The sequence below is a fragment of the Rhinoraja longicauda genome, chromosome 18, assembly GCF_053455715.1.
Source record: "Rhinoraja longicauda isolate Sanriku21f chromosome 18, sRhiLon1.1, whole genome shotgun sequence".
NCBI lineage: Eukaryota > Metazoa > Chordata > Chondrichthyes > Rajiformes > Arhynchobatidae > Rhinoraja > Rhinoraja longicauda.
The window spans coordinates 36,343,764-36,370,900 of record NC_135970.1 but is presented as its reverse complement, the minus strand read 5'-3'; the positions used below and the strand labels follow the sequence as shown (position 1 = coordinate 36,370,900).

The 27,137-nt window shown below is 46.4% G+C and overlaps 1 protein-coding gene across 9 annotated transcripts in view; it reads left to right on the top strand.

The window, feature by feature from the left end:
- The window catches only part of nav2a (neuron navigator 2a), a 592,633-nt gene that overhangs the window by 415,819 nt on the left and 149,677 nt on the right, over positions 1-27,137 (top strand). For all 9 annotated transcript variants that reach the window (XM_078415513.1, XM_078415514.1, XM_078415510.1 and 6 more), the window contains one exon: positions 13,450-13,572. In XM_078415513.1, coding sequence (XP_078271639.1) covers positions 13,450-13,572 — 123 coding nt within the window. The remainder of the gene's footprint in view (positions 1-13,449; positions 13,573-27,137) is intronic.

The window sequence follows — 27,137 nt, the reverse complement described above, 5'->3', positions numbered from 1 at the left end:
ACAGTGCAGCACCCGTAGTCAGGATCGAACCTGAGTCTCCGGCGCTGCATTTGCTGTAAAGCAGCAACTCTACCGCTGCGCTACCGTGCCGCCTCATAGTCAGTTATCTTTAGTCAGTCTGAAGAAGGGACTCGACCCGAAACGTCACCCATTCCTTCTCTCCAGAGATGCTGCCTGTCCTGCTGAGTTACTGCAGCTTTTTCCGTCTATCGTCAGTTATCTTTCATCAGGTACCTCAAGCTCACTGCTGCCGCCTCATAGAGAAATGATTAGCGTGCATTTTTAGAAACGGACAGTCATGTACTGTGTGGACATGCACATGATTTTGAAACAAAATGCAGGAGTGACTCAGCAGGTCAGGCAGCCTCTCTGGAGAATGTGGATGGGTGACGTTTCGGGTTAGGGCACTTCTTCAGAACATGTTCTCCACAGATGCTGCCTGACCCACTGAGTTCCTCCAGCACATTGTGCCTTTGCTTGTAAACCAGCATCTGCAGTTCCTCGTGCATGACTCCGTGCACTGGGTTTTGTTTGTTCTGTACGGCACGGCGGTGCAGCGGTAGAGTTGCTGCCACACAGCGCCACAGAGCCGGGTTCGTTCCCGACAATGGGTGCTGTCTGTACGGAGTTTGTACGTTCTCCCCGTGATATCGTGGCTTTTATCCGGGTGCTCCGGATTCCTCCACACTCCGAAGACGTACAGATTCGCAGGTTAATTGGCTTCGGTAAAAATTATAAATTGTCGCTAGTGTGTAGGATAGTGTTGGTGTAAAGAGATCGTTGGTCGCTGTGGATTCAGCAGGCCGATGGGTCTGTTTAAGCGCTGTATCTCTGAACTAAACTAAACTAAACTGTTTCAGGTTGAGACCCTTCTTCACACTCCCCTGAAGCGTCACCTTTCCTTGTCTCCAGAGATGCTGCCTGTCCCGCTGAGTTACTCCAGCTTTTTGTGTCTGTCTTCTGTGTAAACCAGCATCTGCAGTTCCTTCTTACACATATACATTCACAGTTTAGTTGAGGAAGGAACTGCAGATGCAGGTTGAGGTTTCTCAAAACGCTGGAGTAACTCAGCGGGTCAGACAGCATCTCTGGAGAAAAGGAATAGGCGACGTTTTGGGTCGAGACCCTTCATGAATGTATCTGCCTGTTTTTTCTTTTAAAGCACGAAGAGCACAATTTCAATTTCAACCTTCTTCTTTAAAAAAAAAATCATTGACTACACTGTACACTTCTTCCCTGAGGTTAGCTGCCGCTGCTTGTGGTTACAAATAGAAACTTGCTTCTCAATCCGCAAGCAACTCACGTTTGTCAGGGTGTTCAGAGAAGTGTGAAGTGGGGGAAGGCAGGCTTGTGGTATTGACAGAGAGAGAGAGACCTTCAGTCTATGAGGCACAGCAATGTCCCAGCACTCATTGCCTCAATTTAGTCAGCTCATTTCCAAGGCAACAAATTGCTGAACCCGAAGCTCACAACCACTGTCCAGTGACGGAAGTCGATAATCTGTGAACACCTCATGAATGAAATCACTGCCCCAAGGTTTGTCGGTGGAACGTTTATTGTTCCCTTTGAAGCTTTGCGCATGAGAAGTGTCTCAACCTGAAACGTCACCCATTCCTTCTCTCCAGAGATGCTGCCTGTCCTGTTGAGCTACTCCAGCATTTTGTGTCTACCTTCGGTTTAAACCAGCATTCTGCAGTTCTTTCCTACACAGCCTACATACCTGTATGTCTTTGGAGTGTGGGAGAAAAAAATCCCATGCAGGTCACGGGGAGAATGTACAAACTCCGTACAGACAGCGCCCATAGTCAGGATAGTACCCGGGTCTCTGGCGCTGTGAGGCAGCAACTCTACCGTTGCGCCACCGTGCTGCCCTCAGTTCAGTTTAGTGTGGTTTAGTTAATTTTATTGTCACATGTACCAAAGTACAGTAAAAAGCTTTTCGTTGTACGCTATCCAGTTAGCGGAAAGACTATACATAATTACAGTCGAGCCATCCACTGTGAACAGACACAAGATAAAGGGAATAATGTGTAGGAAGGAACTGCAGATGCTGGTTTAAACCGAAGTTAAGACACAAAATGCTGGAGTAACTCAGCGGGACAGGCAGTATCTCTGGAGAGAAAGAATGGGTGACGTTTAGGTTCGAGACTCTTCTTCTCCAGTTTGATGAAGGGTCTCGACCCCAAACGTCACCCATTCCTTCTCTCCAGAAATGCTGCCGGTCCCGCTGAGTTACTCCAGCATTCTGTGTCCATAAAGGGACTAATGTTCAGTGCAAGACAAAGTCCAGCAAAGTCTGATTAATGATAGTCCGAGGGTCTCCAATGAGGTGGATAAGTGCTACAGTGGGAGTGAATTACGGCCCCCTAGACAAAGGTCGCTGCTCATCCCAGAAACAGAGAAGGACAGGAAGCATTCAATTAGATGTTTCTGCAAATGGTGGCCATGGTTGGAATTTTGGGCAGGACAACAGGATAACTCCCTGGCTCAGAAATATCCTGCCCTTGGAAAAACATGCAAAGCTGACAACATGCTTCCGGCCGACCCTTAAGTGTTTCTGGCCACCAGAACACGCTATGTTTTAGTTTTAGAGATACAGTGTATTCAGCCCACCGAGTCCACGCCGACCATGGGTGGCACGGTGGCACAGCGGTAGAGTTGCTGCCTTACGGCGCCAGAGACCCAGGTTCGGTCCTGAGTGTGGGTGCTGTCTGTACGGAGTTTGTACGTCCTCCCCGTAACTGCGTGGGGTTTGTCCGGGTGCTCTGGTTTCCTCCCACACTCCAAAGACGTGCAGTTTGCAGGTTAATTGGCTCCGGTAGAAATAGTAAATTGTCCCGCGTGTGTGTAGGATAGTGCCAGTGCCAATGTACGGGGCGATCACTGGTTGGCACGGACTCGGTGGGCCAAGGGCCTGTTTCCGTGCTGTATCTGTCAAGCCTAAAGTAAAGTCTAAAGACCAGCGATCACCCCTACACTAGTTCTATCCTGCACACTGGGGATGATTTTACAGAAGCCAATTAACTTACAAACCAGCACGTCTTTGGAATGTGGGAGGAAACCGGAGCACCCCTGCGGTGAACACATTCCTCCGTTGAAAGATGCACCCAGGCACTGCCAAGTTGATGCATGCTTAAACCATGGGCTGAAGGAGAAACGTGCAAACGCTGTGCAGACAGCACCCGCAGCCAGGATTGAACCTGCGCCTCTGCCGCTGTAAGGCAGTAATTCCACCGCTGCACCACCTTTGCACTGAGCACAAATGGACACAAAGCGCTGGAGAAACTCAAGGGGTCAGGCAGCATCTCTGGAGAGCATGGAGTGGTGACGATTCGGGTCGGGACCCTGCTTCAGACTTTGCACACTTTTTGCACACACAAGGCGTTTTCACCATTTGATGCACAATAAGTAGAGGGACGGAAAAATCTGCAGACGCTGGTTTACACCGAAGATAGATACAAAAAAACAAAAAGCTGGAGTAACTCTGTGGGATAGGCAGCGTCTCAGGAGAGAAGGAATGGGTGATGTTTCGGATCGAGACCCTTCTTCAGACCCTTCTTCGGGTCTCGAACCGAAACGTCACCCACTCCTTCTCTCCAGAGGTGCTGCCTGTTCTGATGCACAATGAGAGTGGGTGGGGGAGCTGGAGTTCTGATTTTGCACAAAGTTCCTTCTCCCTCCCATCGTGTGGGATAGATGGCTTCGCTGCGCAGGTGGTTGCACTGGTAGTGCTGCTCTGGTGAGGTATTCTGTTTAGTTTAGAGATACAGCACGGAAGCAGGCCCTTCGGCCCACCGGGTCCGCGCCGACCACCAATCCCCGCACTTTAACACCATCCTGCACCCACTGGGGACCATTTTTACATTTACCAAGACGATTAACCTACAAACCTGTACGTCTTTGGAGTGTGGGAGGAAACCGAAGATCTTGGAGCAAACCCACGCGGGTCACGGGGAGAGCGTATGGACAGAACCCGTAGTCGGGATCGAACCAGGGTCTCCGGCGCTGCATTCGCTGTAAGGCAGCAGCAACTGCCTCTGTGCCATCGTTTCTGGATATGTGTACCCAAGCCCTTTGTCTCCGTTTCTGGCACACGCAATATTTGGCCCACTTCAAAGAACAGATGTGTAGTGGGTGGTTGTCATAGCAACCGTGGCAAGAATTCTCTGCCTCCGCGCATGTCATGTGGTGCTGGTATTGTTTCAGATGTGGAGCCTTTTGCTTTTGCATTCTGTCTAAAGCCATCATTATGCTGTGTCTGGTGATGGATGAAATGCCTTGGCATCTTCCACTGACGTTTCTACCAGGGTTACACCATTACGTGCCAGCTCAAACAAACTCAGTCTGGAGAAGGGTCTCGACCCGAAACGTCAGCCATTCCTTCTCCCCAGAGATGCTTTTTTTTTTTAATATCAAAAAATACTTTATTCAAGTAATAAATATCATTTACAAAACATCTTTTTTAAACAAACCCATCCGACATTTCCGGAGGTTACACATTCAATACAGGCATTTACTTCCAAATTTACATACATTTACAGACATTTACCCAGTATCCCTTATTTGGAGGGGCGTCTCTCTCCACCACACCCTGCCCCCCATGTCCAGCAGCGGAAGGACCCTAGACAGTGGTCCTCCCCCACAGGGCCTTGGCGTTGGCTGCACGAAGCTTCAGTGCGTCCCTCAGCACGTACTCCTGCAGTCTGCAGTGGGCCAGTCGGCAACATTCCTTGACGGACATCTCCCTCTGCCGGGAGGCCAACAAAGCTCGGGCAGACCAAAGAGCGTCTTTCACCGAGTTGATGACCTTCCAGCAGCACTCGATGTCAGTCTCGGAATGCGTCCCTGGGAACAGCCTGTCCCGCCCGCTGAGTTGCCCCAGCATTTTGTGTCTGCCTTCGGTGTAAACCAGCATCTGCAGTTCTTTCCTGCACAGATCAAACATAAGGCAGCGATCTTGACAATCTGGTTCAAATCTGTTTTGATAGTTCAGTTTAGTTTAGAGATGCAGCGTGGAAACAGGCCCTTCTGCCCACTGTGTCCACTCTGACCTTCGATCACCTGTTCTCACTAGTTCTATCCCACACACCATGGACAAATCACAGGTCAATTAACCAACAAACGCTCCACTTCTTTGGAGTGTGGGAGGAAGCTGGAGCACCGGACAAAACCCACGCGGTCACAGGGAGAATGTACAAAATTCATGCAGACAGCACCCGTAGTCAGAGTGTGTAAGAAAATAACTGCAGATGCTGGTACAAATCGAAGGTATTTATTCACAAAATGCTGGAGTAACTCAGCAGGTCAGGCAGTATCTCAGGAGAGAAGGAATGGGTGACGTTTCGGATCGAGACCCTTCTTCAGACTGACCCGTAGTCAGGATCGAATCCGGGTCCCTGTTTAGTTTTTTTAGTTTAGTTTAGAGATGCATCGTGGTACCAGGCCCTTCGGCTCACCATCCACACTATCCTACACACGCTGGTGACCAGCGAACACTATCCTACACACACGCGGGACAATTTACACATACATCAAGCCTATTCACCTACAAACCTGCGCGCCTTTGAAGTGTGGGAGGAAACCGGAGCACCTGGCAATTATCAGGCAATTGGACCATCCGACCAACAACTAGAGAGCGGTCCTGACCTCCCATCCACCTCATTGGAGACTCTCGGACTAATCGTTAATCAGACATTACTGAACTTTAACTAGCACTAAACATGGAGAATGTACAAACTCCATACAGGCAGCATCCATAGTCAGGATCGAACTCGGGTCTCTGGCGCTGTGAGGCAGCAACTCTGCCACTGCTTCACTGTGCTGTCATGTAAGCCACAGACAAATCTATCCCTCAGCCCACGGTTTAAGCAAGCACCAACATTGCATTGCCTGTGTGCATTTTTCACTGCCCACTTCTCCCCCTCTTTGAACCTTGTGCCCAAGTTAAATCTCTGCTTCTTCAAATGGGTTGAAGTGATCGTCCAGTGTCAGCACTGCTTCTGTGAGTGGAACACTTACTGATTGCCCCAGGGCTTTTGACGGCACTGGGCCTGTACTCACAGTACTTTAGAAGAATGAGGGGGGACCTTTAAGATAAAGCCCAATAAAGGACCCCTTGGTCTCACAGTTGACCACAAGGAATTGCAGAGTATTGTGGACGTAGCCCAGACCATCACACCTTTCTGTCCTGGGCCTCCTCCATTACCTTTCTGTCAAGGGCCGCCTCCACTGTCAGAGAGAGGCCCAGCGCAAATTGGAGGAACAGCACCTCATATTTCGCTTGGGTAGTTTACACCCCAGTGATATAAGATTGACTTCTCTAACTTCAGGTAGTCCCTGCTTCCCCTCTCTATCCCCTCCCCCTTCCCAGTTCTCCAACTAGTCTTCCTGCCTCCGACTACATCCTATCTTTGTCCCGCCCCCTCCCCTGACATCAGTCTGAAGAAGGGTCTCAACCCGAAACGTCACCCATTCCTTCTCTCCAGAGATGCTGCCTGACCCCGCTGAGTTACTCCAGCATTTTGTGTCTACCTTTGATTTAAACCAGCATCTGCAGTTTTTTTTCTACTCCCTTCAATTGAATCTATCTGCACTTCCCATTGCCTTGGCAAGGCCAGCAGCATAATCAAAGACAAGTCTTACCCCCGGTCACTCCCTCTTACACCCCTCTCCCATCGGGCAAAGGGTGTAGAAGTGCGAAAACGCACACCCCCACATTTAGATTTTTTTTAGATTTAGAGATACAGCGCAGAAAGAGGCCCTTCGGCCCACCGGGTCCGCGCCGCCCAGCGATCCCCGCACATTAACACTATCCTACACCCACTAGGGACAATTTTTAAATTTTCCCAGCCAATTAACCTACAAACCTGTACGTCTTTGGAGTGTGGGAGGAAACCGAAGATCTCGGAGAAAACCCACGCAGGTCACGGGGAGAATGTCCAAACTCCGTACAGTACAGCACCTGTAGTCAGGATCGAACCTGAGTCTCCGGCGCTGCATTCGCTGTAAGGCAGCAACTCTACCGCTGCGCCACCATGTTTCAGGAACACCGTGAAAGAGGGACAGTTTCTTCCCAGTTGCTCACCCTACCAACAACCAGAGAGCAGTCCTGACCTACTATCTACCTCATTGGAGACCCTTGGACTATCTTTAATCAGACTTTACTGAACTTTAACGAGCACTAAACGTTATTCCCTTTATCGTGTATCTGTGCTGTGGATGGCTTGATTGTGATGATGTATTGTCTTTCCGCTGACTGGTTAGCACACAACAAAAAGCTTTTCACTGTACCTCGGTACACGTGACAATAAACTAAACCAAACTAAGAGGTTGTTGCTTTGGGAAATGCTGTTGACACAGCTTTGAAGAGAAATTGCACTGCATTTCCAGTGCACTGTTGATGGAGGTGGAGATAGTCTCGGGTTGTGGATTGTATGATAATCAAGAGGGCTGCTTTGTTGTGGACGGTGTCGAGTTTCTTGAATGTTGTCAGAGCTGCAGGAAGCCAGAGAGTGTTCTGTTACACCCCGAACCAGTGCTTGATGCAGAGAGAGAGAGAGATTGGGAAGGCTTTGTGAAGTCAAGAAGGTGAGTCACTGGTCATAAGATACCCAAGCTCTTGGTCTGTTCTGGTAATCATAGTCATCGACATTGTTCAAAGCGATTGCTCGTGTTTACAGTCCCCCGGTAAAACCCACGTGAAGTTTGCACTTGTGTTCTAGAGAAGGCGGGAGAACAATGCGTCAGGGATCCTGGATTGCTGTTGGAGCTGCAGCATTTAAAGCTCTTTGTCTTGAGAATTTTTGCCCAATTTGGAGCAACGTGTTCCTGGTGAGTAAGCTTCCATGTGCGTGCTCCTACACGATTTGCAACCGGTGAAGTGAGCACTGAGCAATTGATACAGTTGTGTAACACACTCTTCCGAACAGACCTTCAAGCAAAACGAATTCCTCCAGCAGCGACAAGGTGTGATGCACGCTGTTAACATCGCAGGATCAAGACGCTCAAACAAAAAATATTTTCTTTATAAAGCGATATAGTCTATTCCTCTTTACCACCTCAGACAGCTGAGGAAATTCAGAGTGTCTCTGAGGATCCTTCAGTGCTTCTACTCTGGGGCTGTAGAGAGCATCCTGTCCGGCAACATCACAGTCTGGTTTGGTAACAGCTCTGCCCAGGACAGGAAGGCCCTGCAGAGTAGTGCGTTCGACAGAACGCACCATGGGAACTACACTCGCCCACCTGCAGGACCTATACATCAGGAGGTGCAGATCCAGAGCAAGCAAGATTATGGGGGACCCCTACCACCCCAGCAACAGACTGTTCCAGCTGCTACGGTCAGGCAAACGCCTCCGCTGTCACGCTGTGAAAACGGAGAGGATGAGACAGAGTTTCTTCCCACAGGCCATCAGGGCTGTTAACTATTATAACTCCAGGGACTACATTTTTTTTTCTGTATTAATTTATGGTGTAATTGTAATTTTTTTTTGCACAATCCGCAGGCATTGAAACTTTCATTTCACTGCACATCTTGTGTGTATGTGTATGTGACAAATAAACTTGACTTGACGCTGAAGTTGAATAATTTGGGAGAAACAAAGAACTACGGGCACTGATTTATACCAAAGATAGACACAAAGTGCTGGAGTAACTCAGTGGGTCAGGCAGCATCTCTGGGGAAAAAAAGGATAGGTGACGTTTTGGGTCAGGACCTTTCTTCAGACTGTGTAGAAAGGAACTGCAGATGCTGGTTTATATCGAAGATAGACACAAAGACACAGCGGGTCAGCCCAGGAGAAAAACGACGGGTGACGTCCTTTTTAGGGTTAGGCCAAGCACCAACGACAAACTCCCTTTGGCCCGCCGAGTCCGCACCGACCAGCCCCCTGCACTGGCACTATCCTACATACCAGGGACAATTTATAATTTTACTGAAGGCAATTAACCTGCAAACCTGTACATCTTTGCCATGTGGGAGGAAAGTGGAGCAACCGGAGAAAACCCACGCGGTCACAGGGAGAACGTACAAACTCTGTACAGACAACACTCTTAGTCGGAACCCGTGTCTCTGGCGCTGTAAGGCAGTAACTCCACCGCTGCGCCACTGTGCTGCCCTATCTGACGTAAAACGACAATGCTTTCACAAAGTGTCAGCTATCAGTTTGATAAACACCATTGGCGCCCACAGTATACTGAATGTCTTTGTTATAATCTCTGCATGGTGGCGCAGTGGTAGAGTTGCTGCCTTACAGCGAATGCAGCGCCGGAGACTCAGGTTCGATCCTGACTATGGGCGACGTCTGTACGGAGTTTGTACGTTCTCCCCGTGACCTGCGTGGGTTTTCTCCGAGATCTTCGGTTTCCCCCGAGATCTTCGGTTTCCCCCCACACTCCAAAGACGTACAGGTATGTAGGTTAATTGACTGGGTAAATGTAATAATTGTCCCTAGTGTGTGTAGGATAGTGTTAATGTGCGGGGATCGCTGGGCGGCGCGGACTTGGTGGGCCGAAGGGCCTGTTTCCGCGCTGTATCTCTAAATTTTTTAATTTTTAAAAATAAATAAATAAATTAAAAACCTGCTTTAACAAGAATGATTTCGGCTCAAATAGCTGAACTCAAAGGTTCAAAGGTCTTTTGTTGTCACGTGTACCAATTAAGGCACAGTAATATTCGATCAACTCATCGATGAGACCAGCGGTCTAACAAGCTGATTAATACACAGATAGATATAATGTGCTGGAGTAACTCAGCGGGTCAGGCAGCATCTATGGAGAAAATGGATAGGTGGCGTTTCAGGTCGGGACCCTTCTTCAGACTGATTGTAGGGGGCAATGGGTAAAAAACTGGGGGAGAGAAGTGGCAGGCAGACGCAGGTGAGGGGTGTGGTGGGTTTCTTGTTCTACCTGCTTGTGTTTTGGTTTATCTGCGATTGTATTAACCACATTAAAACAAGGGCCTTGTACAGGGCCCTAGTGAGACCGCACCTGGAGTACTGTGTGCAGTTTTGGTCTCCAAATTTGAGGAAGGATATTCTTGCTATTGAGGGCATGCAGCGTAGGTTTACTAGGTTAATTCCCGGAATGGCGGGACTGTCATATGTTGAAAGACTGGAGCGACTAGGCTTGTATACACTGGAATTGAGAAGGATGAGGGGGGATCTTATTGAAACATATAAGATAATTAGGGGATTGGACACATTAGAGGCAGGAAACATGTTCCCAATGTTGGGGGAGTCCAGAACAAGGGGCCACAGTTTAAGAATAAGGGATAGGCCATTTAGAATTGAGATGAGGAAAAACGTTTTCAGTCAGAGAGTTGTGAATCTGTGGAATTCTCTGAATGCATTCAAGAGAGAGCTAGATAGAGCTTTTAAGGATAGCGGAGTCAGGGGGTATGGGGAGAAGGCAGGAACGGGGTACTGATTGAGAATGATCAGCCATGATCACATTGGCTGGCTCGAAGGGCCGAATGGCCTCCTCCTGCACCTATTGTCTAATGTCTATTATGAGGTTGTAAGTAAACTTCCCCATGAGCAAATTCAAAGACCTTTCCAGACAGCAACCAGACAGGATTGTAGACGCGGCACCATTTTTTATGTTTCTGGAGCAGTGCACAGTGCAGAAAATCTCCCAAAATATTCGGCAGCTGAAATCAGACTTTCTGTGTCAGTTTTCCGAGCATTACCCAGGCAGAAAAAAATCAACTTTCCTGGACAAATGTCTTCCACCCTTACAAGGCCTGAGAAACATCCAATCCCAGATTAGCCAGTACAGTTTTAGTGGCCTTTCCACCTTCGACTGAGTTGCGTTGAAAAGTGATGGGAATTTCTGTTCAGTTCAGTTTAGTTCCGAGGTCCAGCGAAAAGCCTTTGTTGCGTGCGATCCAGTCAGCAGAAAGACAATACATGATTACAATCGAGCCGTCTACAGTGTCTGCATACATGATAAAGGAATAACGTTTAGTACAAGGTAAATCCAGCAAAATCCGATCAAAGATAGTCCTAGGATCACCAGGAAGGTAGATCTGCTCTCTGGTTGCAGTAGGATGATTCAGTTGTCTGATAACAGCTGGGAAGAAACTGTCCCTGAATCTGGAGGTGTGCATTTTCACACTCCTGCACCTCTTGCCTGATGGGAGAGGGGAGAAGAGAGAGTGGCCAGGGTGAGACTCATCCTTGATTATGCTGCTGGCCTTGCCGAGGCAGCATGAGGTATAAATGGAGTCAATAGATGGACAGTTGGTTTGTGTGATGGCCGTGCCCACAAACTGTTCCCAAATTTTGGCTGGAAGCATTGGGAATTTTGAAATCTTGCATCCTAACATGTCTGAAGGAGACTTCCGACCCGAAACGTCACCCATAATGTTTCTCCGGGATTGCTGCCTGACCTGGTGGAGAATTTGGGTTTCTCCAGCACTTTGGTTCTACCTTAGGTTTAGAGAGATATATGGGCCAAAGGCAGGCAGGTGTAGATGGGGAATGTTAGGCGGTATGGGCAGGTTTGGCCACAGGGCCTGTTTCCACACTGTATCACTCTATCACCATGTTTCCTGCCCCTGCTCCCACCACATAGTCCATCTACCCATCGCCCACGCGCTCCACCTTCGACTGAGTTACGTTGAAAAATGATGGGAATTTTGTCTGGAAACATTGGGAATATTGAAATACTGCATCCTTATATAGCAGTTACATTCCAAAGACAAAAATAAACTGTGTGAGAGTGAAGGATTTCTTAAGATTTGTGCCATAGCAATGTTGGAGGCGAGGAATGCTGACATGTGTCGACTATTTCGGTATTGCCATGGAGATTGTTATATTTCTTCATGTTGGACAGCTCATGTGGGTTAATACAATCAATCAGCCGACTCACTTCAGTTGAGTTTAGAGATGCAGCGCGGAAACAGGCCCTTTGGCCCATCGAGTCCATATCGACCAGCGATCCCCGCACGTTAACATCATCCTATGGACACTAGGGACAATTTACAATTTTACCAAGCCAATTAACCTACAAACCTGTACGTCGTTGGAGTGTGGGAGGAAACTGGAGCACCTGGAGAAAACCCACGAGATCATGGGGAGAACGTACAACCTCTGCACAGACAGCACTTATAGTCAGGATCAAACCCGGGTCTCTGGTGCTATAAGGCAGTAGCTCTACCGCTGCGCCACTGTGCGGCCCTTATTTCATTGGCTTTTGAATTTAAAATCTGTGTCGAAATTCTTTCTCACCACCTCAAGAGGCTGCGTTTGACCGACTTCTTGCAGCTTGCTGACTCCGTCTTCCCGTGGCAAAGAGAAGTGGGGATGGTTTCATATTCGGATTCCATTCAATATACTAATACTGAAGTAGGCCTTGCAGCCACACAGTGGGCGGCACTGTGGCGCGGCAGTAAAATTACTGCCTTACAGCGCCAGAGATCCTGACTACGGGTGTTGTCTGTACAGAATTTGTATGTTCTCCCCGTGACCTGTGTGGGTTTTCTCTGGGATCTCCAATTTCTTCGCACATTCCAAAGACGTACAGGTTTGTTGGCTTGGTATTATTGTGAATTGCCCCTAGTGTGTGTAAGTTTGCGGGGGTCACTAGTCAACTCCGACTCAGTGGGCTGAAGGGGCTGATTCCGCGCTGTATCTCTAAATAAAAAGTAACCTAGGAATCGGGCATACAGTTCGGAGGTGGCTTTTTCCTGCATATTTGTGCTGGGAATTTGTTGGGCGAGAGAGTTTCTTTGCTACTAATTTGACATATAGATATGAAGAGGACATACTACATCTTGAAAGGTACAAAGGATCTGCACCTGAATTTCAGATCTTGCTCTTGTCCCGTCTAACCTTTAGACTTTACTTCAGACCTTAGAGATACAGCATGGAAACAGGCCCTTTGGCCCACTGGGCCGGCACCAACCAACGATCTCCCCGTACACTAACACTAGCCAACACACACTAGGAACAATTCACAATTTTACCGAAGCCAATTAACCTACAAACCTGTATGTCTTTGGAGTGTGGGAGGAAACCGGAGCACCCGGAGAAAACCCACGTGGTCACAGTAGAACGTACAAACTCCGTACAGACAGTCTGTATCAAAACCCGGGTCTCTGGAGCTGCAAGGCAGCAACTCTACCGCTATGCCACCATGCGCTCTCAATCACCCGTGATACGTTGGTAATACAGAGGCTCACACCTCTGCCTGGAAACATGCTTGTCCCGTAAATGCCCATTGAGAGCGTTGCAGTCATAATGCAGTGGAAAACAACACCAGATGCTCAAATACATGTGCCACAATACCCGGCCTCACATGGAAATCAGTCGAATGTGGAGTCCTGCCAATGTGTATTGTTCTCACAATGCTAAGATCTTATTCCAAGGGCCTGAGTTGGCCAGTACTGATCTGTTTTCAGTTTATCACAGCTGAAAACAATATGTTATTCACTTTTTGTTTTCATTCCAGATACCTGACGGATGGTGGCTTGGGTCTCTACACTCGTCGACTTAACCGCTTGCCGGATGGAATGGCTGCCGTGCGAGAACATGTCCAGAGGAACGCATCCGTAGGTGTGGGTGACGCAGACAGGTAGGAAGCCCAACGCTTGAGAAGGAAGGGTGGTGAATCTATGGAACTCATTGCCACAGACGGCTGTGGAGGCCAAGCCAATGGATACTTTTAAGGCAGAGATCGACAGGTTCTTGATTAGTTTTATCGGGAGAAGGCAGGAGAATGGGGTTCTGAGGGAGAGATAGATCAGCCTTGATTGAATGGCGGAGGGCTTGATGGGCCGAATGGCCTTATTCTGCTCCAATCACTTATGAGGGGGAGCATTTATCCTTGAACCATGGCTCTAAAATCATCCCTTTATTTTAAGAGATGAAAACCTTTCCAGTTTTTCTCATGGTTAATTTTGCCAATGTTTTCTTTTTTCCCCGCTGTGACTTTTGTTCAGCAAATGGATCATTTTGGGTTGTTTTCTGTCTTGATCAAAGACATTCACTGTGATTGGAGCTGAGATAGCAAGTGGCTTAAGACCAAAAGGGTTGAGAATTCTTCGCTTATTCCCATCATGTGTTAGCTAGCTTACACAGAGTACTAAGTGTACAGTCAGTTGTGACAGATTTTTGCATTAGTGTGATTATCGCAAACAAGAATAATGTCATGTGTCGGAAGGAACTGCAGATAGACACAAAGTGCTGGAGTAACTCAGCGGGACAGGCAGCATCTCAGGATAGAAGGAATGGGTGATGTTTCGGGTCGAGACCCTTCTTCAGACAAGGGAGGGTCTCGACCCAAAATGTCACCCATTCTTTCTATCCAGTGATGTTGCCTGTCCCAATGAGTTACTCCAGCATTTTGTGTCTATCTTCGGTGTAAACCAGCATCTGCAGGTCCTTCATACACAAGGAACTGCAGATGCTGTTTTGGGGGGGAGGGGGAGAGAGGGGAGGGAAAGGAATGCAATAAGAGAGTCATATCATGATGACTAATGCACCCAAAATTCAGATTCCATTGCCTCTATGAAGAAAACTCTGTCATCGGAAGTGTGCATTTATTGGGACCAGATCAACAGATAATAACATGGAATGCTGAGTTTCGAAATCACCCTTCCTGGCTTTTGTTCGTACTGTGTAATCTAATGAATTTATTTTGTACCTGAGGATTAACAGGCAGCGGTGCAGAGTAATACAAAGGCAGCTGATAAACGGATTTCAAAGTACAGAGTTTACTAGGAATTCTTTGCACATGGAGGCTGCTTGGCAGATAAAGACTCTTCACTTAAGAATCTCTTTTATTACAATGTGGTGTAAAGCCTGATTTGCTTTACAAACAAATCTGATAGGATCCTCCTTTGAGGCAGAAAGATCTGAAACTATGTTAGACAATAGACAATAGGTGCAGCAGTAGGCCATTCGGCCCTTCGAGCCAGCACCACCATTCAATGGGATCATGGCTGATCAATTCTCAATCAGTACCCCGTTCCTGTCTTCTCCCCATACCCCCTGACTCCGCTATCCTTAAGAGCTCTATCTAGCTCTCTCTTGAATGCATTCAGAAAATTGGCCTCCACTGCCTTCTGAGGCAGTGAATTCCACAGATTTACAACTCTCTGACTGAAAAAGTTTTTCCTCATCTCCGTTCTAAATGGCCTACCCTTTATTCTTAAACTGTAATATGTTATAGCGTGTAAACATCTGTGTTTAGACCCAGGACATTGGAGCAGAATTAGGCTATTTGGTCCATTAAGTCTGCTCTGCCATTCAATCATGGCTGATCTATTTTTCCCTCTCAAGCCCAATCTCCTGCCTTCTCCCCATAAACTTTGACCACATTACCAATCAAATCTCTGCTTTAAAAATACCCAATGGCAGCCAACCTGCCTTCACGTCCCCACACTGATCTTTCTGTCTTTGGCCTCCTCCATTGCCATAGTGAGGCCACACGCAAATTGGAGGAACAGGACCTCATATTCCGCTTGGGCAGCTCACAACTCAGCGGTATGAGCATTGAATTCTCTAATGATACGTAACTTCATCTCATACTCCCCTCCTCCCTCCCTCCTTGCACCCTTCCTCCACCCTGGTCGTTTCACCAGTTCCACAGTTCTCCACATTGTTTCTCTTGAGACCACACCTTCCCTAGCCAACAATGGTAGATGATCAGCCATGATCACAATGAATGGCGGGGCTGGCTTGAACTTTGTGTCCATCTATTTTCTATGTTTCTATGTTATTGGACCGACCAGGCAATGCCCTGCCCGAGGTCATTTGTGGCTGGCCCTATTTGGTCCTGGTCTTGTCTCGCCTCCAGCACTTCACCCCACTCCCTCCACCCCCTACTTTCAGTCTGAAGAAGGGCCCCGACCCGAAACGTCACCCATCCTTTTTCCCCAGAGATGCTGCCTGACCCGCTGAGTTACTCCAGCGCTTTGTGAAACGTCACCTATCCATGTTCTCCAGAGATGCTGCCTGACCCACTGAGTTACTCCAGCACTTTGTGCTTTGTTCAAGATTCCAGCATCTCCTTAATACTCCCCAATAGTTTTTGTATGGCATTGTATTTCTAGAAGTCTCGTTGACATTTATAGTTTCAGCTGTGTACCAGAGTTACACACAAAACCGGATGGATCCAAGTTAATGGAGGATCCTCTTAAGGTTTCCATTGCCAAAATAAACAGGACGTGACAATAATCCTTTGCTTCAAATTCCTTACAATACCCAAGGACAAACTGACAAAAGATGGATATCTTTATTGTTGAAATCAGAAACCAAACTATGTTATCGTAAAACGCATTTGAGAATAAACTCAGTTTTCTAGTGAGATTCATTTGTTCTAAATGAAATCATAGTCTCTTTCTGTCCACTCTGTTCTGGCCTCTCACACTTCAATAAAGCTCAATTAAGTCTCCCCTCAGCCCTTTTTGTTCCAAAAAAAACAATCTTTCTTCAAAACTGTAATACTCCAACCCCAGCAAGATCATTGTTGATCTCCAGAGTTACATTCAGAGCACTGCCCCATTGTTCCTGTAAAATGACCAGAAATATACACGGTGTTCATGGACAAAAGACACAAAAAGCTGGAGTAACTCAGCAGGACAGGCGCCATACCTGGAGAAAAGGAATAGGTGACGTTTCGGGTCGTAGAAACATAAAAAATAGGTGCAGGAGGAGGCCACTTAGCCCTTTGAGCCAGCACCGCCATTCATTGTGATCATGGCTGAACATCCACAATCAGTAACCTGTGCCTGCCTTCTCCCCATATCCCTTGATTCCACTAGCCCCCTAGAGCTCTATCCAACTCTCTTTTAAATTCATCCAGTGAATTAGCCTCCACTGCCTTCTGTGGCAGAGAATTCCACAAATTCACAACTCGAGACCCTTCTTCACACACAGATTCAGGGGAAAGGGAAATGAGAGATATAGAAGGTACATAGAACAAATATGGCATCTATTCCTTCTCTCCAGAGATGCTGTCTGACCTGCTGAGTTATTCCAGCTTTTTGTATCATTCTTCGGTGTGAGCCAATATCTGCAGTTCCTTCCCACACAGTGTTCATGGCTTTGCACCAACATGTGTTCAGCTTGTGCCTTGAGTGATGGTTTTGACGAACGTCCTATTGAAACATTCATCCTACAGTTTGAAGATGGTCTTTATTTCGCTTTGTGAATATTGTACAGGTTTTTCTCTGCACAGGTGGGTGGCTGAAAGGGATTTGAAACTGCTCTGGCCAAAATCTGCTGCTGTGAAGCTTTTCTGTTGCGTGCTAACCAGCCAGCAGAAAGACAATACCTGATTACAATCGAGCCGTATGGTCTTATGGACAGGATTGAGAAGAGAAGTAAGGGGGAGTAGAAAGAATATTAAAACCCTGAATCTCTTCCATGGTTTAGCTCTTAGAAAAATATCTGTAATAAAACATTGGATCGTGCAACGTGGGAAATGTGATTTTTTTTCTTAACTAAATATTTTCGGTTCACATTTTTCAAACCTGCCTTCAATTCTCTGTGCAGTGTTCAGTCATCTAGCTAACTTTAGTTTGTCAGTAAGTTTTGAAATTAAACGATCATGAAGAAACCAGACTCCTGCAAGTTGTAAATTAGTGAGATCGCAGTGAAATGCAATAACTTCTACTCGGATCTTTGAGAAGAGTTTTATGCTGAAGTTGGTATTTGAAATATAGATTTAGAAAATTACCCCATTTAGTTTCTGAGGTGTCATGTATTTGTCCATAACTTCTTTAATCCCATCGTCAAATATAAACCAGATTATCGTTTCCAAGGAATGTCACGTACAGTTAAATGTGTGGAGGAAGGAACTGCAGATGCTGGTTTACATCGAAGATAGACACAAAATGCTGGAGTAACTCAGCGAGACAGGCAACATCTCTGGAGAGAAGGAATGGGTGACGTTTTGGCTTGAGACCCTTCTTCAGTTAAATGTAATAGTTTTGGATAAGTTTGAGGTGCTTTTACACTGTTCTTAAAGTTTATGCTCAAAGCAAGAATTTCAACTCAAAAATAAATGTGTTTAGTTTAGTCTGAAGAAGGGTTCCGAGCCAAAATGCCGCCCATCCTTTTTCTTCAGAGATGCTGCCTGACCCGCTGAGTTACTCCAGCACTTTGTGTCTCTCTTCAGTTCCTTCCCGCACATGTTTAGTTTAGCTTATGGCCCTTGCATTCCTTTATGTGAGAGGCCTTTACACCAGCACAAACATTGTGGGCCGAAGGGCCTGTTGGTGCTGTACTGTTCTATGTTCAGTATGCCATTCTGTAACACCGGGTATACAGTATTGTAAGATTTGAAGTGCATATTTGCATGGAAAATTAATTGAAAACTGATTTGGTTGTGATGGAACATTCTTCCAGCCACACATCTCTCTGTTTGTAGATGTTCATCGTCGGGTAAACCCATAACAAATGTGATGTGCTTTTTGTTAAACTGGTTTTGCATTATCAGCTGAGATTATTTACATAGCAGAACTGAAAACACTGGAAGCAGTCAGCAGATCAGGCAGCATCGTGAAGAGAGAAACAGTCAAAGGCTTCAGGTCAAAGATAGACACAAAGTGCCGGAGTAACTCAGCGGGTCAGGCAGCATCTCTGGAGAAAAAGGATAGGTGACGTTTCAGATCGGAACCCTTCTTCAGACTGAAGAGTGTAACGAAGGATCCCAACCTGAAACGTCAAGTCTGAAGAAGGGTCCCAACTCGAAATGTCATCTTTCCTTTTTCTCCAGAGATGCTGCCTGACCCGCTGAGTTAGTCCAGCACTTTGTGTCTATCCAGCACTTTGGTTCGACCCTGGCCATGGTTGCTGTCTGTAAGGAATTTGCACTTTCTCCCTGGGACAGCGTGGGCTTTCTCCGGGCGCTCCGGTTTCCTCTCACACTTTAAAGACGTGCGGGTTTGTAGGTTAATTGGCTTTGGTATAGATTGTAAATCGTCCCTCGTGTGCCGAGGATAGTGTTAGTGTACAGTGGTCGGTGCGGACTCGGTGGGCTGAAGGGCCTGTTTCTGTGCTGTATCTGTAAACTAAACTAAGCTAAATTAAAAGGACCAAAATCTTTGTTTGTTTAGTTTTGTTTAGTTTATCATTGCCACGTGCACAGTAAAAATCTTTTTGTTGCGTGCGATCCAGTCAGCGAAAATAATATACATGATTACAATCAAGCCGCCCACATTTCACTGTGTAAATTGCGATAAGTGCTGTAGTAATTCAGAGGGTCAGGCAGCATCTCTGGACAACATGGATAGGAGACGTTTCAGGTTGGGACCTTTCTTCAGACTGATTCCAGTGAGGGGGAAGATATTTCACACACCTCCCCATTCCTCTCGGACATGTTCCAGTGGGAGATTAAAAAAACCACCACAAAAATCTCCAAAGAGAATATGTTTACTTTAGAAATTAGGTGTAAAGATAGGATCAAATTATACTGGAAAAATAAGAGAAGCAATGTGAAGTGTCATTATTCAGCCCTTGTATTGTGGACTAGGGTAGATAGTAAAGCCAGTACAATACAATACAATACAATATATCTTTATTGTCATTGTACAGGGTACAACGAGATTGGGAATGCGCCTCCCATAAAATGCAATAATTTAATTAGCTAGTTGGCATTAATTTAAACAACAACAACCCAACGAAACAAATTGTAACAGTTTTAAGACAGAATAAAGTGCAAGTAGATCTGTGCCGGATCACTGTGCGTTGTGACCATCCGGCTCAGCAGGACCGGTTCATAGCAGCTATGGCCCTGGGGATGAAGCTGTTCCTGAGTCTGGAGGTGCGGGCGTAGAAGGCCTTGTATCGTCTGCCCGATGGAAGGAGTTCGAACAGACTGTTGCAGGGGTGTGAAGAGTCTTTGTGGATGCTGGTGGCTTTTCTGAGGCATCGTGTGTTGTAGATGCCCTCCAAGGCTGGTAGCAGTGTTCCGATGGTCTGAACTCTATGGACTACCCGCTGAAGAGCTTTCTTCTCTGCCTCCGTGCAGCTGAGGTACCACACAGGGATGCCATGTGTTAGGATGATCTCTATGGTGCAGCGGTAGAATGTCGTCAGCAGCTGTTGGGGTAGACCAGACTTCTTCAGTGTTCTTAGGTAGAACAGTCGTTGCTGTGCCTTCTTGACCAGCGCAGCAGTATTATTGGACCATGTTAGGTCCTCCGAAATGTGAGTGCCCAGAAACAATCGAGAATTTACTGCAGGATCGTTTCTTCATGTTAAATTAACCTGCAGAGTTTGTTTCTTGTGTGAGGATTTTTTTTGTACAACACGTTAGCGAGGCTGCATTTGGAGTATTGTGTTCAGGTTTGGCCACCCTGCTGTGGGGAGGATGTTATTAATTTGGAAATGCAGAGAACATTCACGAGGATGTTACCAGGCCTCGAGGGCCTGAGCCACAGGGAGAGGTTGCACAGGCTGGAACTTTATTCCTTTGAGCAGAAGAGGCTGAGTGGTGAACACATAAAGGTGTATAAAATCATGAGGGTCATAGGTAGGATGAATGCGCAGAATTTTTCCACAGAGTTAGGGAATCAAGAACCAGAGGATATAGGTTTAAGGTGAGAGGGGGGGGAAAGAATTTAATAGGAACCTGAGGGGCAACGTTTCACACAGAGGGTGGTGGGTATATGGAACAAGGTGCCAGAAGAGGTGGTTGAGGCAAGTATAATAACATTTAAAAGATGCTTGGACAGGGTACATGGTTAGGAAAGGTTTAGAAGGATTTGGGCCAAAAGTGGGCAGGTTTAGTGTAGATGGACATCTTGGGTGGAATGGACAAGCTCATAAGGTCATAAGTGATAGGAGCAGAATTCGGCCATTTGGCCCATCAAGTCTACTCCGCCATTCATTCATGGCTGATCTATCTATCCCTCTTAACCCCATTCAATAAATAGACAATAGGTGTAGGAGGAGGCCATTCGGCCCTTCGAGCCAGCACCGCCATTCAATGTGATCATGGCTGATCATTCTCAATCAGTACCCCGTTCCTGCCTTCTCCCCATACCCCCTGACTCCGCTATCCTTAAGAGCTCTATCCAGCTCTCTCGAATGCATTCAGAGAATTGGCCTCCACTGCCTTCTGAGGCAGAGAATTCCACAGATTCACAACTCTGACTGAAAAAGTTTTTCCTCATCTCAGTTCTAAATGGCCTACCCCTTATTCTTAAACTCTCCTGCCTTCTCCCCACAACCCTTGACATCCGTACTAATTAAGAATCTATCCATCTCCTCCTTAAAAATATCCATTGACTTGGCCTCCACAGCCTTCTGTGGCAATGAATTCCACAGATTCACCGCACTCTGGCTAAAGAGGGTTGAGATGAAGGGCCTGTTTCCATGCTTTCTGAATCTGTGACACATTCTGGCATTTGAGTGTTCGACCGAGTTTCAAAAAGGGATGTCCTCGTTGCAATTTCAGGGCCGCAGCCTAGCCTTTTACTCCGTACATGTTAAATCAGGACTCCTGTCAAAGGATCAGGACCTGATCTGTGATGTTGAGAGTCATTGCTTCAGGGTGGAAATTCTGATTTAAAAATTCTTTAAAACTTTTTGGATAAGAAGCTTTTGCTTCAAGGAATTAAGTTTAAATTTGTTTGAAATATGAGCAGCAATTTACAATAGTCTGTTACTACAAAATGGGTTGAATCTGTAAGTTGACTTTTGTAGTAAATTATCTTTTGAAGGCTCCCCCGGGAATTGTATTGCGATGATCATATTCTGCTTTTCTGTCAGAATTCATTAATCACTGGCAGGTCCTGTGTATTTTTTTTTCACACATGTAGCTCTATTAGCATAATATTCAGACCTGACAAGTTGCTGTTCCCTCCAGCAACTCGGAACGTGTGAGTGAGACAGAATTAATTTAATGGTTGCGGAACAGGTTAATGGAAACATTGGGAAATCACAGCTGAGCTCCCTCCTCAATCGGCGACAGCGGGCGGCCCTTCCTCCCACCTGAATGTCTTCTGTAACATGCTGGGTCTTGGTTGAATTGGAATGAGTAAGATAAGAGTTTTGCCACTGATTTAAGAACAGCTGTTTAGTTTGGTTTAGTTGACTTCTAGTTTGGTGCATGGTTCTGGCCTTAGTTTAGTTTAGAGACGCAGTGCGGAAACAGGCCCTTCGGCCCAGCGGGTTCGCACTGACCAGCGATCCCCGCACACTAACAGTGTCCTACACACATTCGGGACAATTTTATATTTTATACCAAGCCAATTAACCTACAAACCGAAGGTATTTATTCACAAAATGCTGGAGTAACTCAGCAGGTCAGGCAGCATCTCTACAAACCTGTACATTTTATGTAAATTATGTCATTGGAGACAAAATGTAATTAATATGAATTGGAAGAAATATCAGTATGGATTTGTCTGGGTCATTCTGGACAGAATGTCTTTGAAAAAAAATATGGAGCGGCACGGTGGCGCAGCGGTCGAGCTACTGCCTCACAGCGCCAGAGACCCGGGTTCGATCCTGACTAAGGGTGCTGTCCGTACGGAGTTTGTACGTTCTCCCCGTGAACTGCGTGGGTTTTCTCTGGGATCTTCAGTTTCCTCCCACACTGCAAGGACATACAGGGTTGCAGGCTAATTGGCCTGGTATAAAATGTAAAATTACCCTTAGTGTGTGTAGGATAGTATTAATGTGCGGAAATCACCGGTCGGCGCAGACTCGGTGGGCCGAAGGGCCTATGACCGCACTGTATCTCAAAATTAAACTAAGAATCTAAATCGTTTTTCCTGGGGTTCATGCTAAAGTCAGGAAGCATCATTCCCAATCCCCAAACCCCATTACAAGACTCGGAGAGAGTGGACTGAAGTTCCTTTGCTATGACTTTCCTTTCCTATGTTTACTTCAGAACGCAATCCTCCAGTGGTCAGTCATTCTGTGTGGTCAGTGTATCATCACTGTTGAATGTTTTATGAGTGGTGTTGTATACTCACCAGGGAACAGCGGTTAAAAGTCAAGCAAATGCCCCCTCGCCTGCAGTAAAACGACCTTGAAGGTCTTTCCAGCGAATGTACATGGTTCGGACATTAATCACACGTGGTGAAATGGCATGGAGTCAATGACTTACTGGTTGCAGGGGAAAATCTGCTCCACATTTCCAGCACTTCTGCCTAGAAGGAATTACACTTCACAAATTGTATAATGGCTGGAGAGGACTTTGGGGCATCACCTACTCTTGTGAAAGTCAACGTATGAGGGTAGTCAAACCTAGATGGCAATAGATTGCAGAGAGTTGTAGGTCCATCACACAGATCAGACTTCCCACCATTGACTCCATCTACACATCACGCTGCCTCGGAAAAGCAACCGAGATAATCAAAGACTTGTCCCTGTCCCACCCTGGTCATTCCATCTTCTCCCCGCCCCCGTCGTGCAGAAGGTACAGAAGCTTAAAAGTGTGCACCACCCGATTCAGCTTCTTCCCCTCTGTTATCAGGCTTCTGAACAGTCCTTCCATAAGCAAGGGTACTGTCCGATTCACCTCTACCCCATTGCAGACGTTGGATTTTGTCTCAACCCGGAACGTCACCGATTCCTTCTCCCCAGAGATGCTGTCTGACCCGCTGAGTTACTCCAGCTTTCTGTGTCTATCTTCAGTTTAAACCAGCATCTGCAGTTTCTTCCAACTGCTTTCTTTATAAATAGTATAGACCATTTAAAGAAAAGGTCCCAGATTCTACGCTGAGAGAGGCCATCTGACGTGTGATGAGAAACCACATTAGAATGGCTGGACTGGACTGTCTTGGCCTCTGTGTGACGATTGTTCTTTGATACGAGTGAAAGGAGACAAAAACCCATTGAACTTGCTTCCGGCACCGCTGTACCACATCAGCCAAGTGTCAGAACCTACAGGAAAAGAAAAGATTAATGGAAAAGCCAACAAAACCGAGGAGGCTTTCTTTAAGATGAAAGAAGCTTGTAGATTAAAAACTAAATTTTTAGAGTTTATATTTAGAAATGTCTATGCTGTCATCGTAAGACAAAGGAACAGAATTAGGCCATTTGGCCCATCGAATCTGCTCTGCAATTTGATCATGGCTGATCTATTTTCCCCTCTCAACCCCATTTTCCTGCCCCACATAATTGTTGACTCCCTTACTAATAAAGAACCTCCTCTTTAAAAATACCCAATGACTTGACCTCCACTGCCGTCTGTGGCAATGAATTCCAGAGATTCACCAAAAGAAATTCCTCCTCGTTTCCATTCTAAGCGCATGTTCTTTTATTCTGAGACCCTACTCTCCGATCTTGACTCTCCCCCTACTCCAAAGTTGGTGTACACGGTGGCGCAGCAGTAGAGTTGCTGCCTTACAGCGCCAGGTTCGATCCTGACTACCGCTACCGGCTGTTGGGAGTTTGCACATTCTCCCGGTGACCCACGTGAGTTTTCTCCGGGTACTCCTGTTTCCTCGCACATCCCAAAGACGTATGGGTTTTGTAGGTTAATTGGCCCTCTGTACGTTGCCCTTGGTGTGTAGGGAGGGGATGAGAAAGGGGGATAACGTAGCTGCTATGAACGGGTAATCGATGGTCAGCATGGACTTGATGGGCCGAACAGCATGGAAACAGGCTCTATCTTTCAATAAATCAAACTATGTTAAGAGTCCGATGACAAGGAAGTCCATGACTTTAACCTGACACTAACGATCCCCTTCAATTGGCATGGGTGCCTTCTTTTAGCACTCAGTCATTTCTTCGGTGGTGTGTATATGTGTTTCTGTATTTAAGGTTTCAAGATCAGTTTATTGTCACAAGTACCAATCAGGGTAATGTATTGTCACATGTACCAATTCGAATTACTGTCCAAGTTAAAATGAAATGTTAGGTTGATACTGAAGTTAGATAAGGGTGAATTCCTCTCATTACTTATTTAATCACAGATTATCGATATCACAATGGTATTTATTATCAGCCTTTAATTGGCCCTGAACTGAGGATCAGTTAAAAGCTAATATTGGCCTGTCCAGATAAGGTAGTGGAATCAATGGTATTTTCACAACAACCTGATAGTCACGATTAGTGAGATCCGTCTACTTATTGTAAATTCCAGCACACTTTAAGTTATTTCAACATATATTTTCCCACCTGCCATAGTGGGGTCCACCGTTCACTAAGGGATCGTAAGGGGGACTTTTGATGTAGTTTGTCTGATGTACTTCAATGATTCATTAAAAGTACCTCTGCAACATAGATTGCAAGTTGCAAAGTAGAATTTTTTTTGTACATCCCTCCAAGTCGGATAAGGGCGGCACGGTGGCACAGCGGTAGAGTTGCTGCCTTACAGCGAATGCAGTGCCGGAGACTCAGGTTCGATCCTGACTACGGGCGCCGTCTGTACGGAGTTTGTACGTTCTCCCCGTGACCTGCGTGGGTTTTCTCCGAGATCTTCGGTTTCCTCCCACACTCCAAAGACGTGCAGGTATGTAGGTTAATTGACTGGGTAAATGTAAAAATTGTCCCTAGTGTGTGTAGGATAGTGTTAATGTGCGTGGATCGCTGGGCGGCGCGTACTCGGTGGGCCGAAGGGCCTGTTTCCGCGCTGTATCTCCAAATCTAAAAATCTAAAGTCATTGGCAGATGCAAGGATGACATATTCATTCTTGGTTCTTGGTCCTCCAAAATATTCCAAATGGAATTTAAACTGGAGGTGGCGGAGTATGGACTGAAGCAAGAAGGGCTTCTTGGAGAAGAAGACCTACCTTGAATTTAGTTGCGTCTGGTTGAGTAACTATAGTAGGGTGAAGACTATTCCATGCTTTAATTGTGCAAGGGACGAATGAATTGCTGTGCACATCTGTCTTGATAGCTGGCAGTCATAACAATTGCTGTAATTAAACATGAAAATACTATGAAGTAGTTAAAAGAAGGACCATCACGAGGGAGCTAATTATATTTGTAGAACTTTCAAGCTATCTTTAATGGGTGAGATGGTATTGGTGTGAAGATGGGTCTCGACCTGAAACGTCATCTATTCCTTTTCTACAGAGATGCTGCCTGACCCGCTGAGTTACTCTAGCTTTTTGTGTCTAGAAATCTGCGGCACGGTGGCGCAGTGGTAGTGTTGCTGCCTCAGAGCGCCAGAAACCTGGGTTCCATCCTGACGACCGGTGTTATCGATACGGAGTTTGCACTTTCTCCCTGTGACCACGCGGATTTTCTCCGGGTGCTCCGATTACCTCCCACACTCCAAAGACAAGTCAAGTCAAGTTTATTTGTCACATACACATACACGATGTGCAGTGAAATGAAAGTGGCAATGCCTGCGGATTGTGCAAAAAAAGAATTACAGTTACAGCATATAAATTAAAGTTAATACAGAGAAGACAAAATTTAGTCCCTGGAGTTATAATAGTTAACAGTCCTGATGGCCTGTGGGAAGAAACTCCGTCTCATCCTCTCCGTTTTCACAGAGTGACAGCAGAGGCGTTTGCCTGACCATAGCAGCTGGAACATTCCGTTGCTGGGGTGGCAGGGGTCCCTCATAATCTTGCTTGCTCTTGATCTGCACCTCCTGATGTATAGGTCCTGCAGGGGGTCGAGTGTAGTTCCCATGGTGCGTTCTGCCGAACGCACTACTCTCTGCAGAGCCTTCCTGCCCTGGGCAGAGCTGTTCCCAAACCAGACTGTGATGTTGCCGGACAGGATCTCGACCCGAAGGGTCTCGACCCGAAACGTCACTCATTCCTTCTCTCCCGAGATGCTGCCTGACCTGCTGAGTTACTCCAGCATTTTGTGAATAAATACCTTTGATTTGTACCAGCATCTGCAGTTATTTTCTTATACTACTTGTTGCCGGACAGGATGCTCTCCACAGCCCCAGAGTAGAAGCATTGAAGGATCCTCAGAGACACTCTGAATTTCCTCAGCTGTCTAAGATGGTAAAGGCGCTGCTTTGCCTTACCCACCAGTGCGGCAATGTGTGTTGTCCATGTCAGATCCTCTTTGATGTGGACTCCCAGGTATTTAAAACTGCTCACCCTATCCACAGGTTTGGAGGTGAATTGGCTTCGGTAAAGATCGCTCCATTGTCTCTGCAATAAAATGGGGAAATCTCTTTGCTCTTCAGATCTGTAGCTGAATTATTCTTGGTGACATACTGAGAATCATTCCGTCAGAAGGAAAAACTATTTTGGTCAG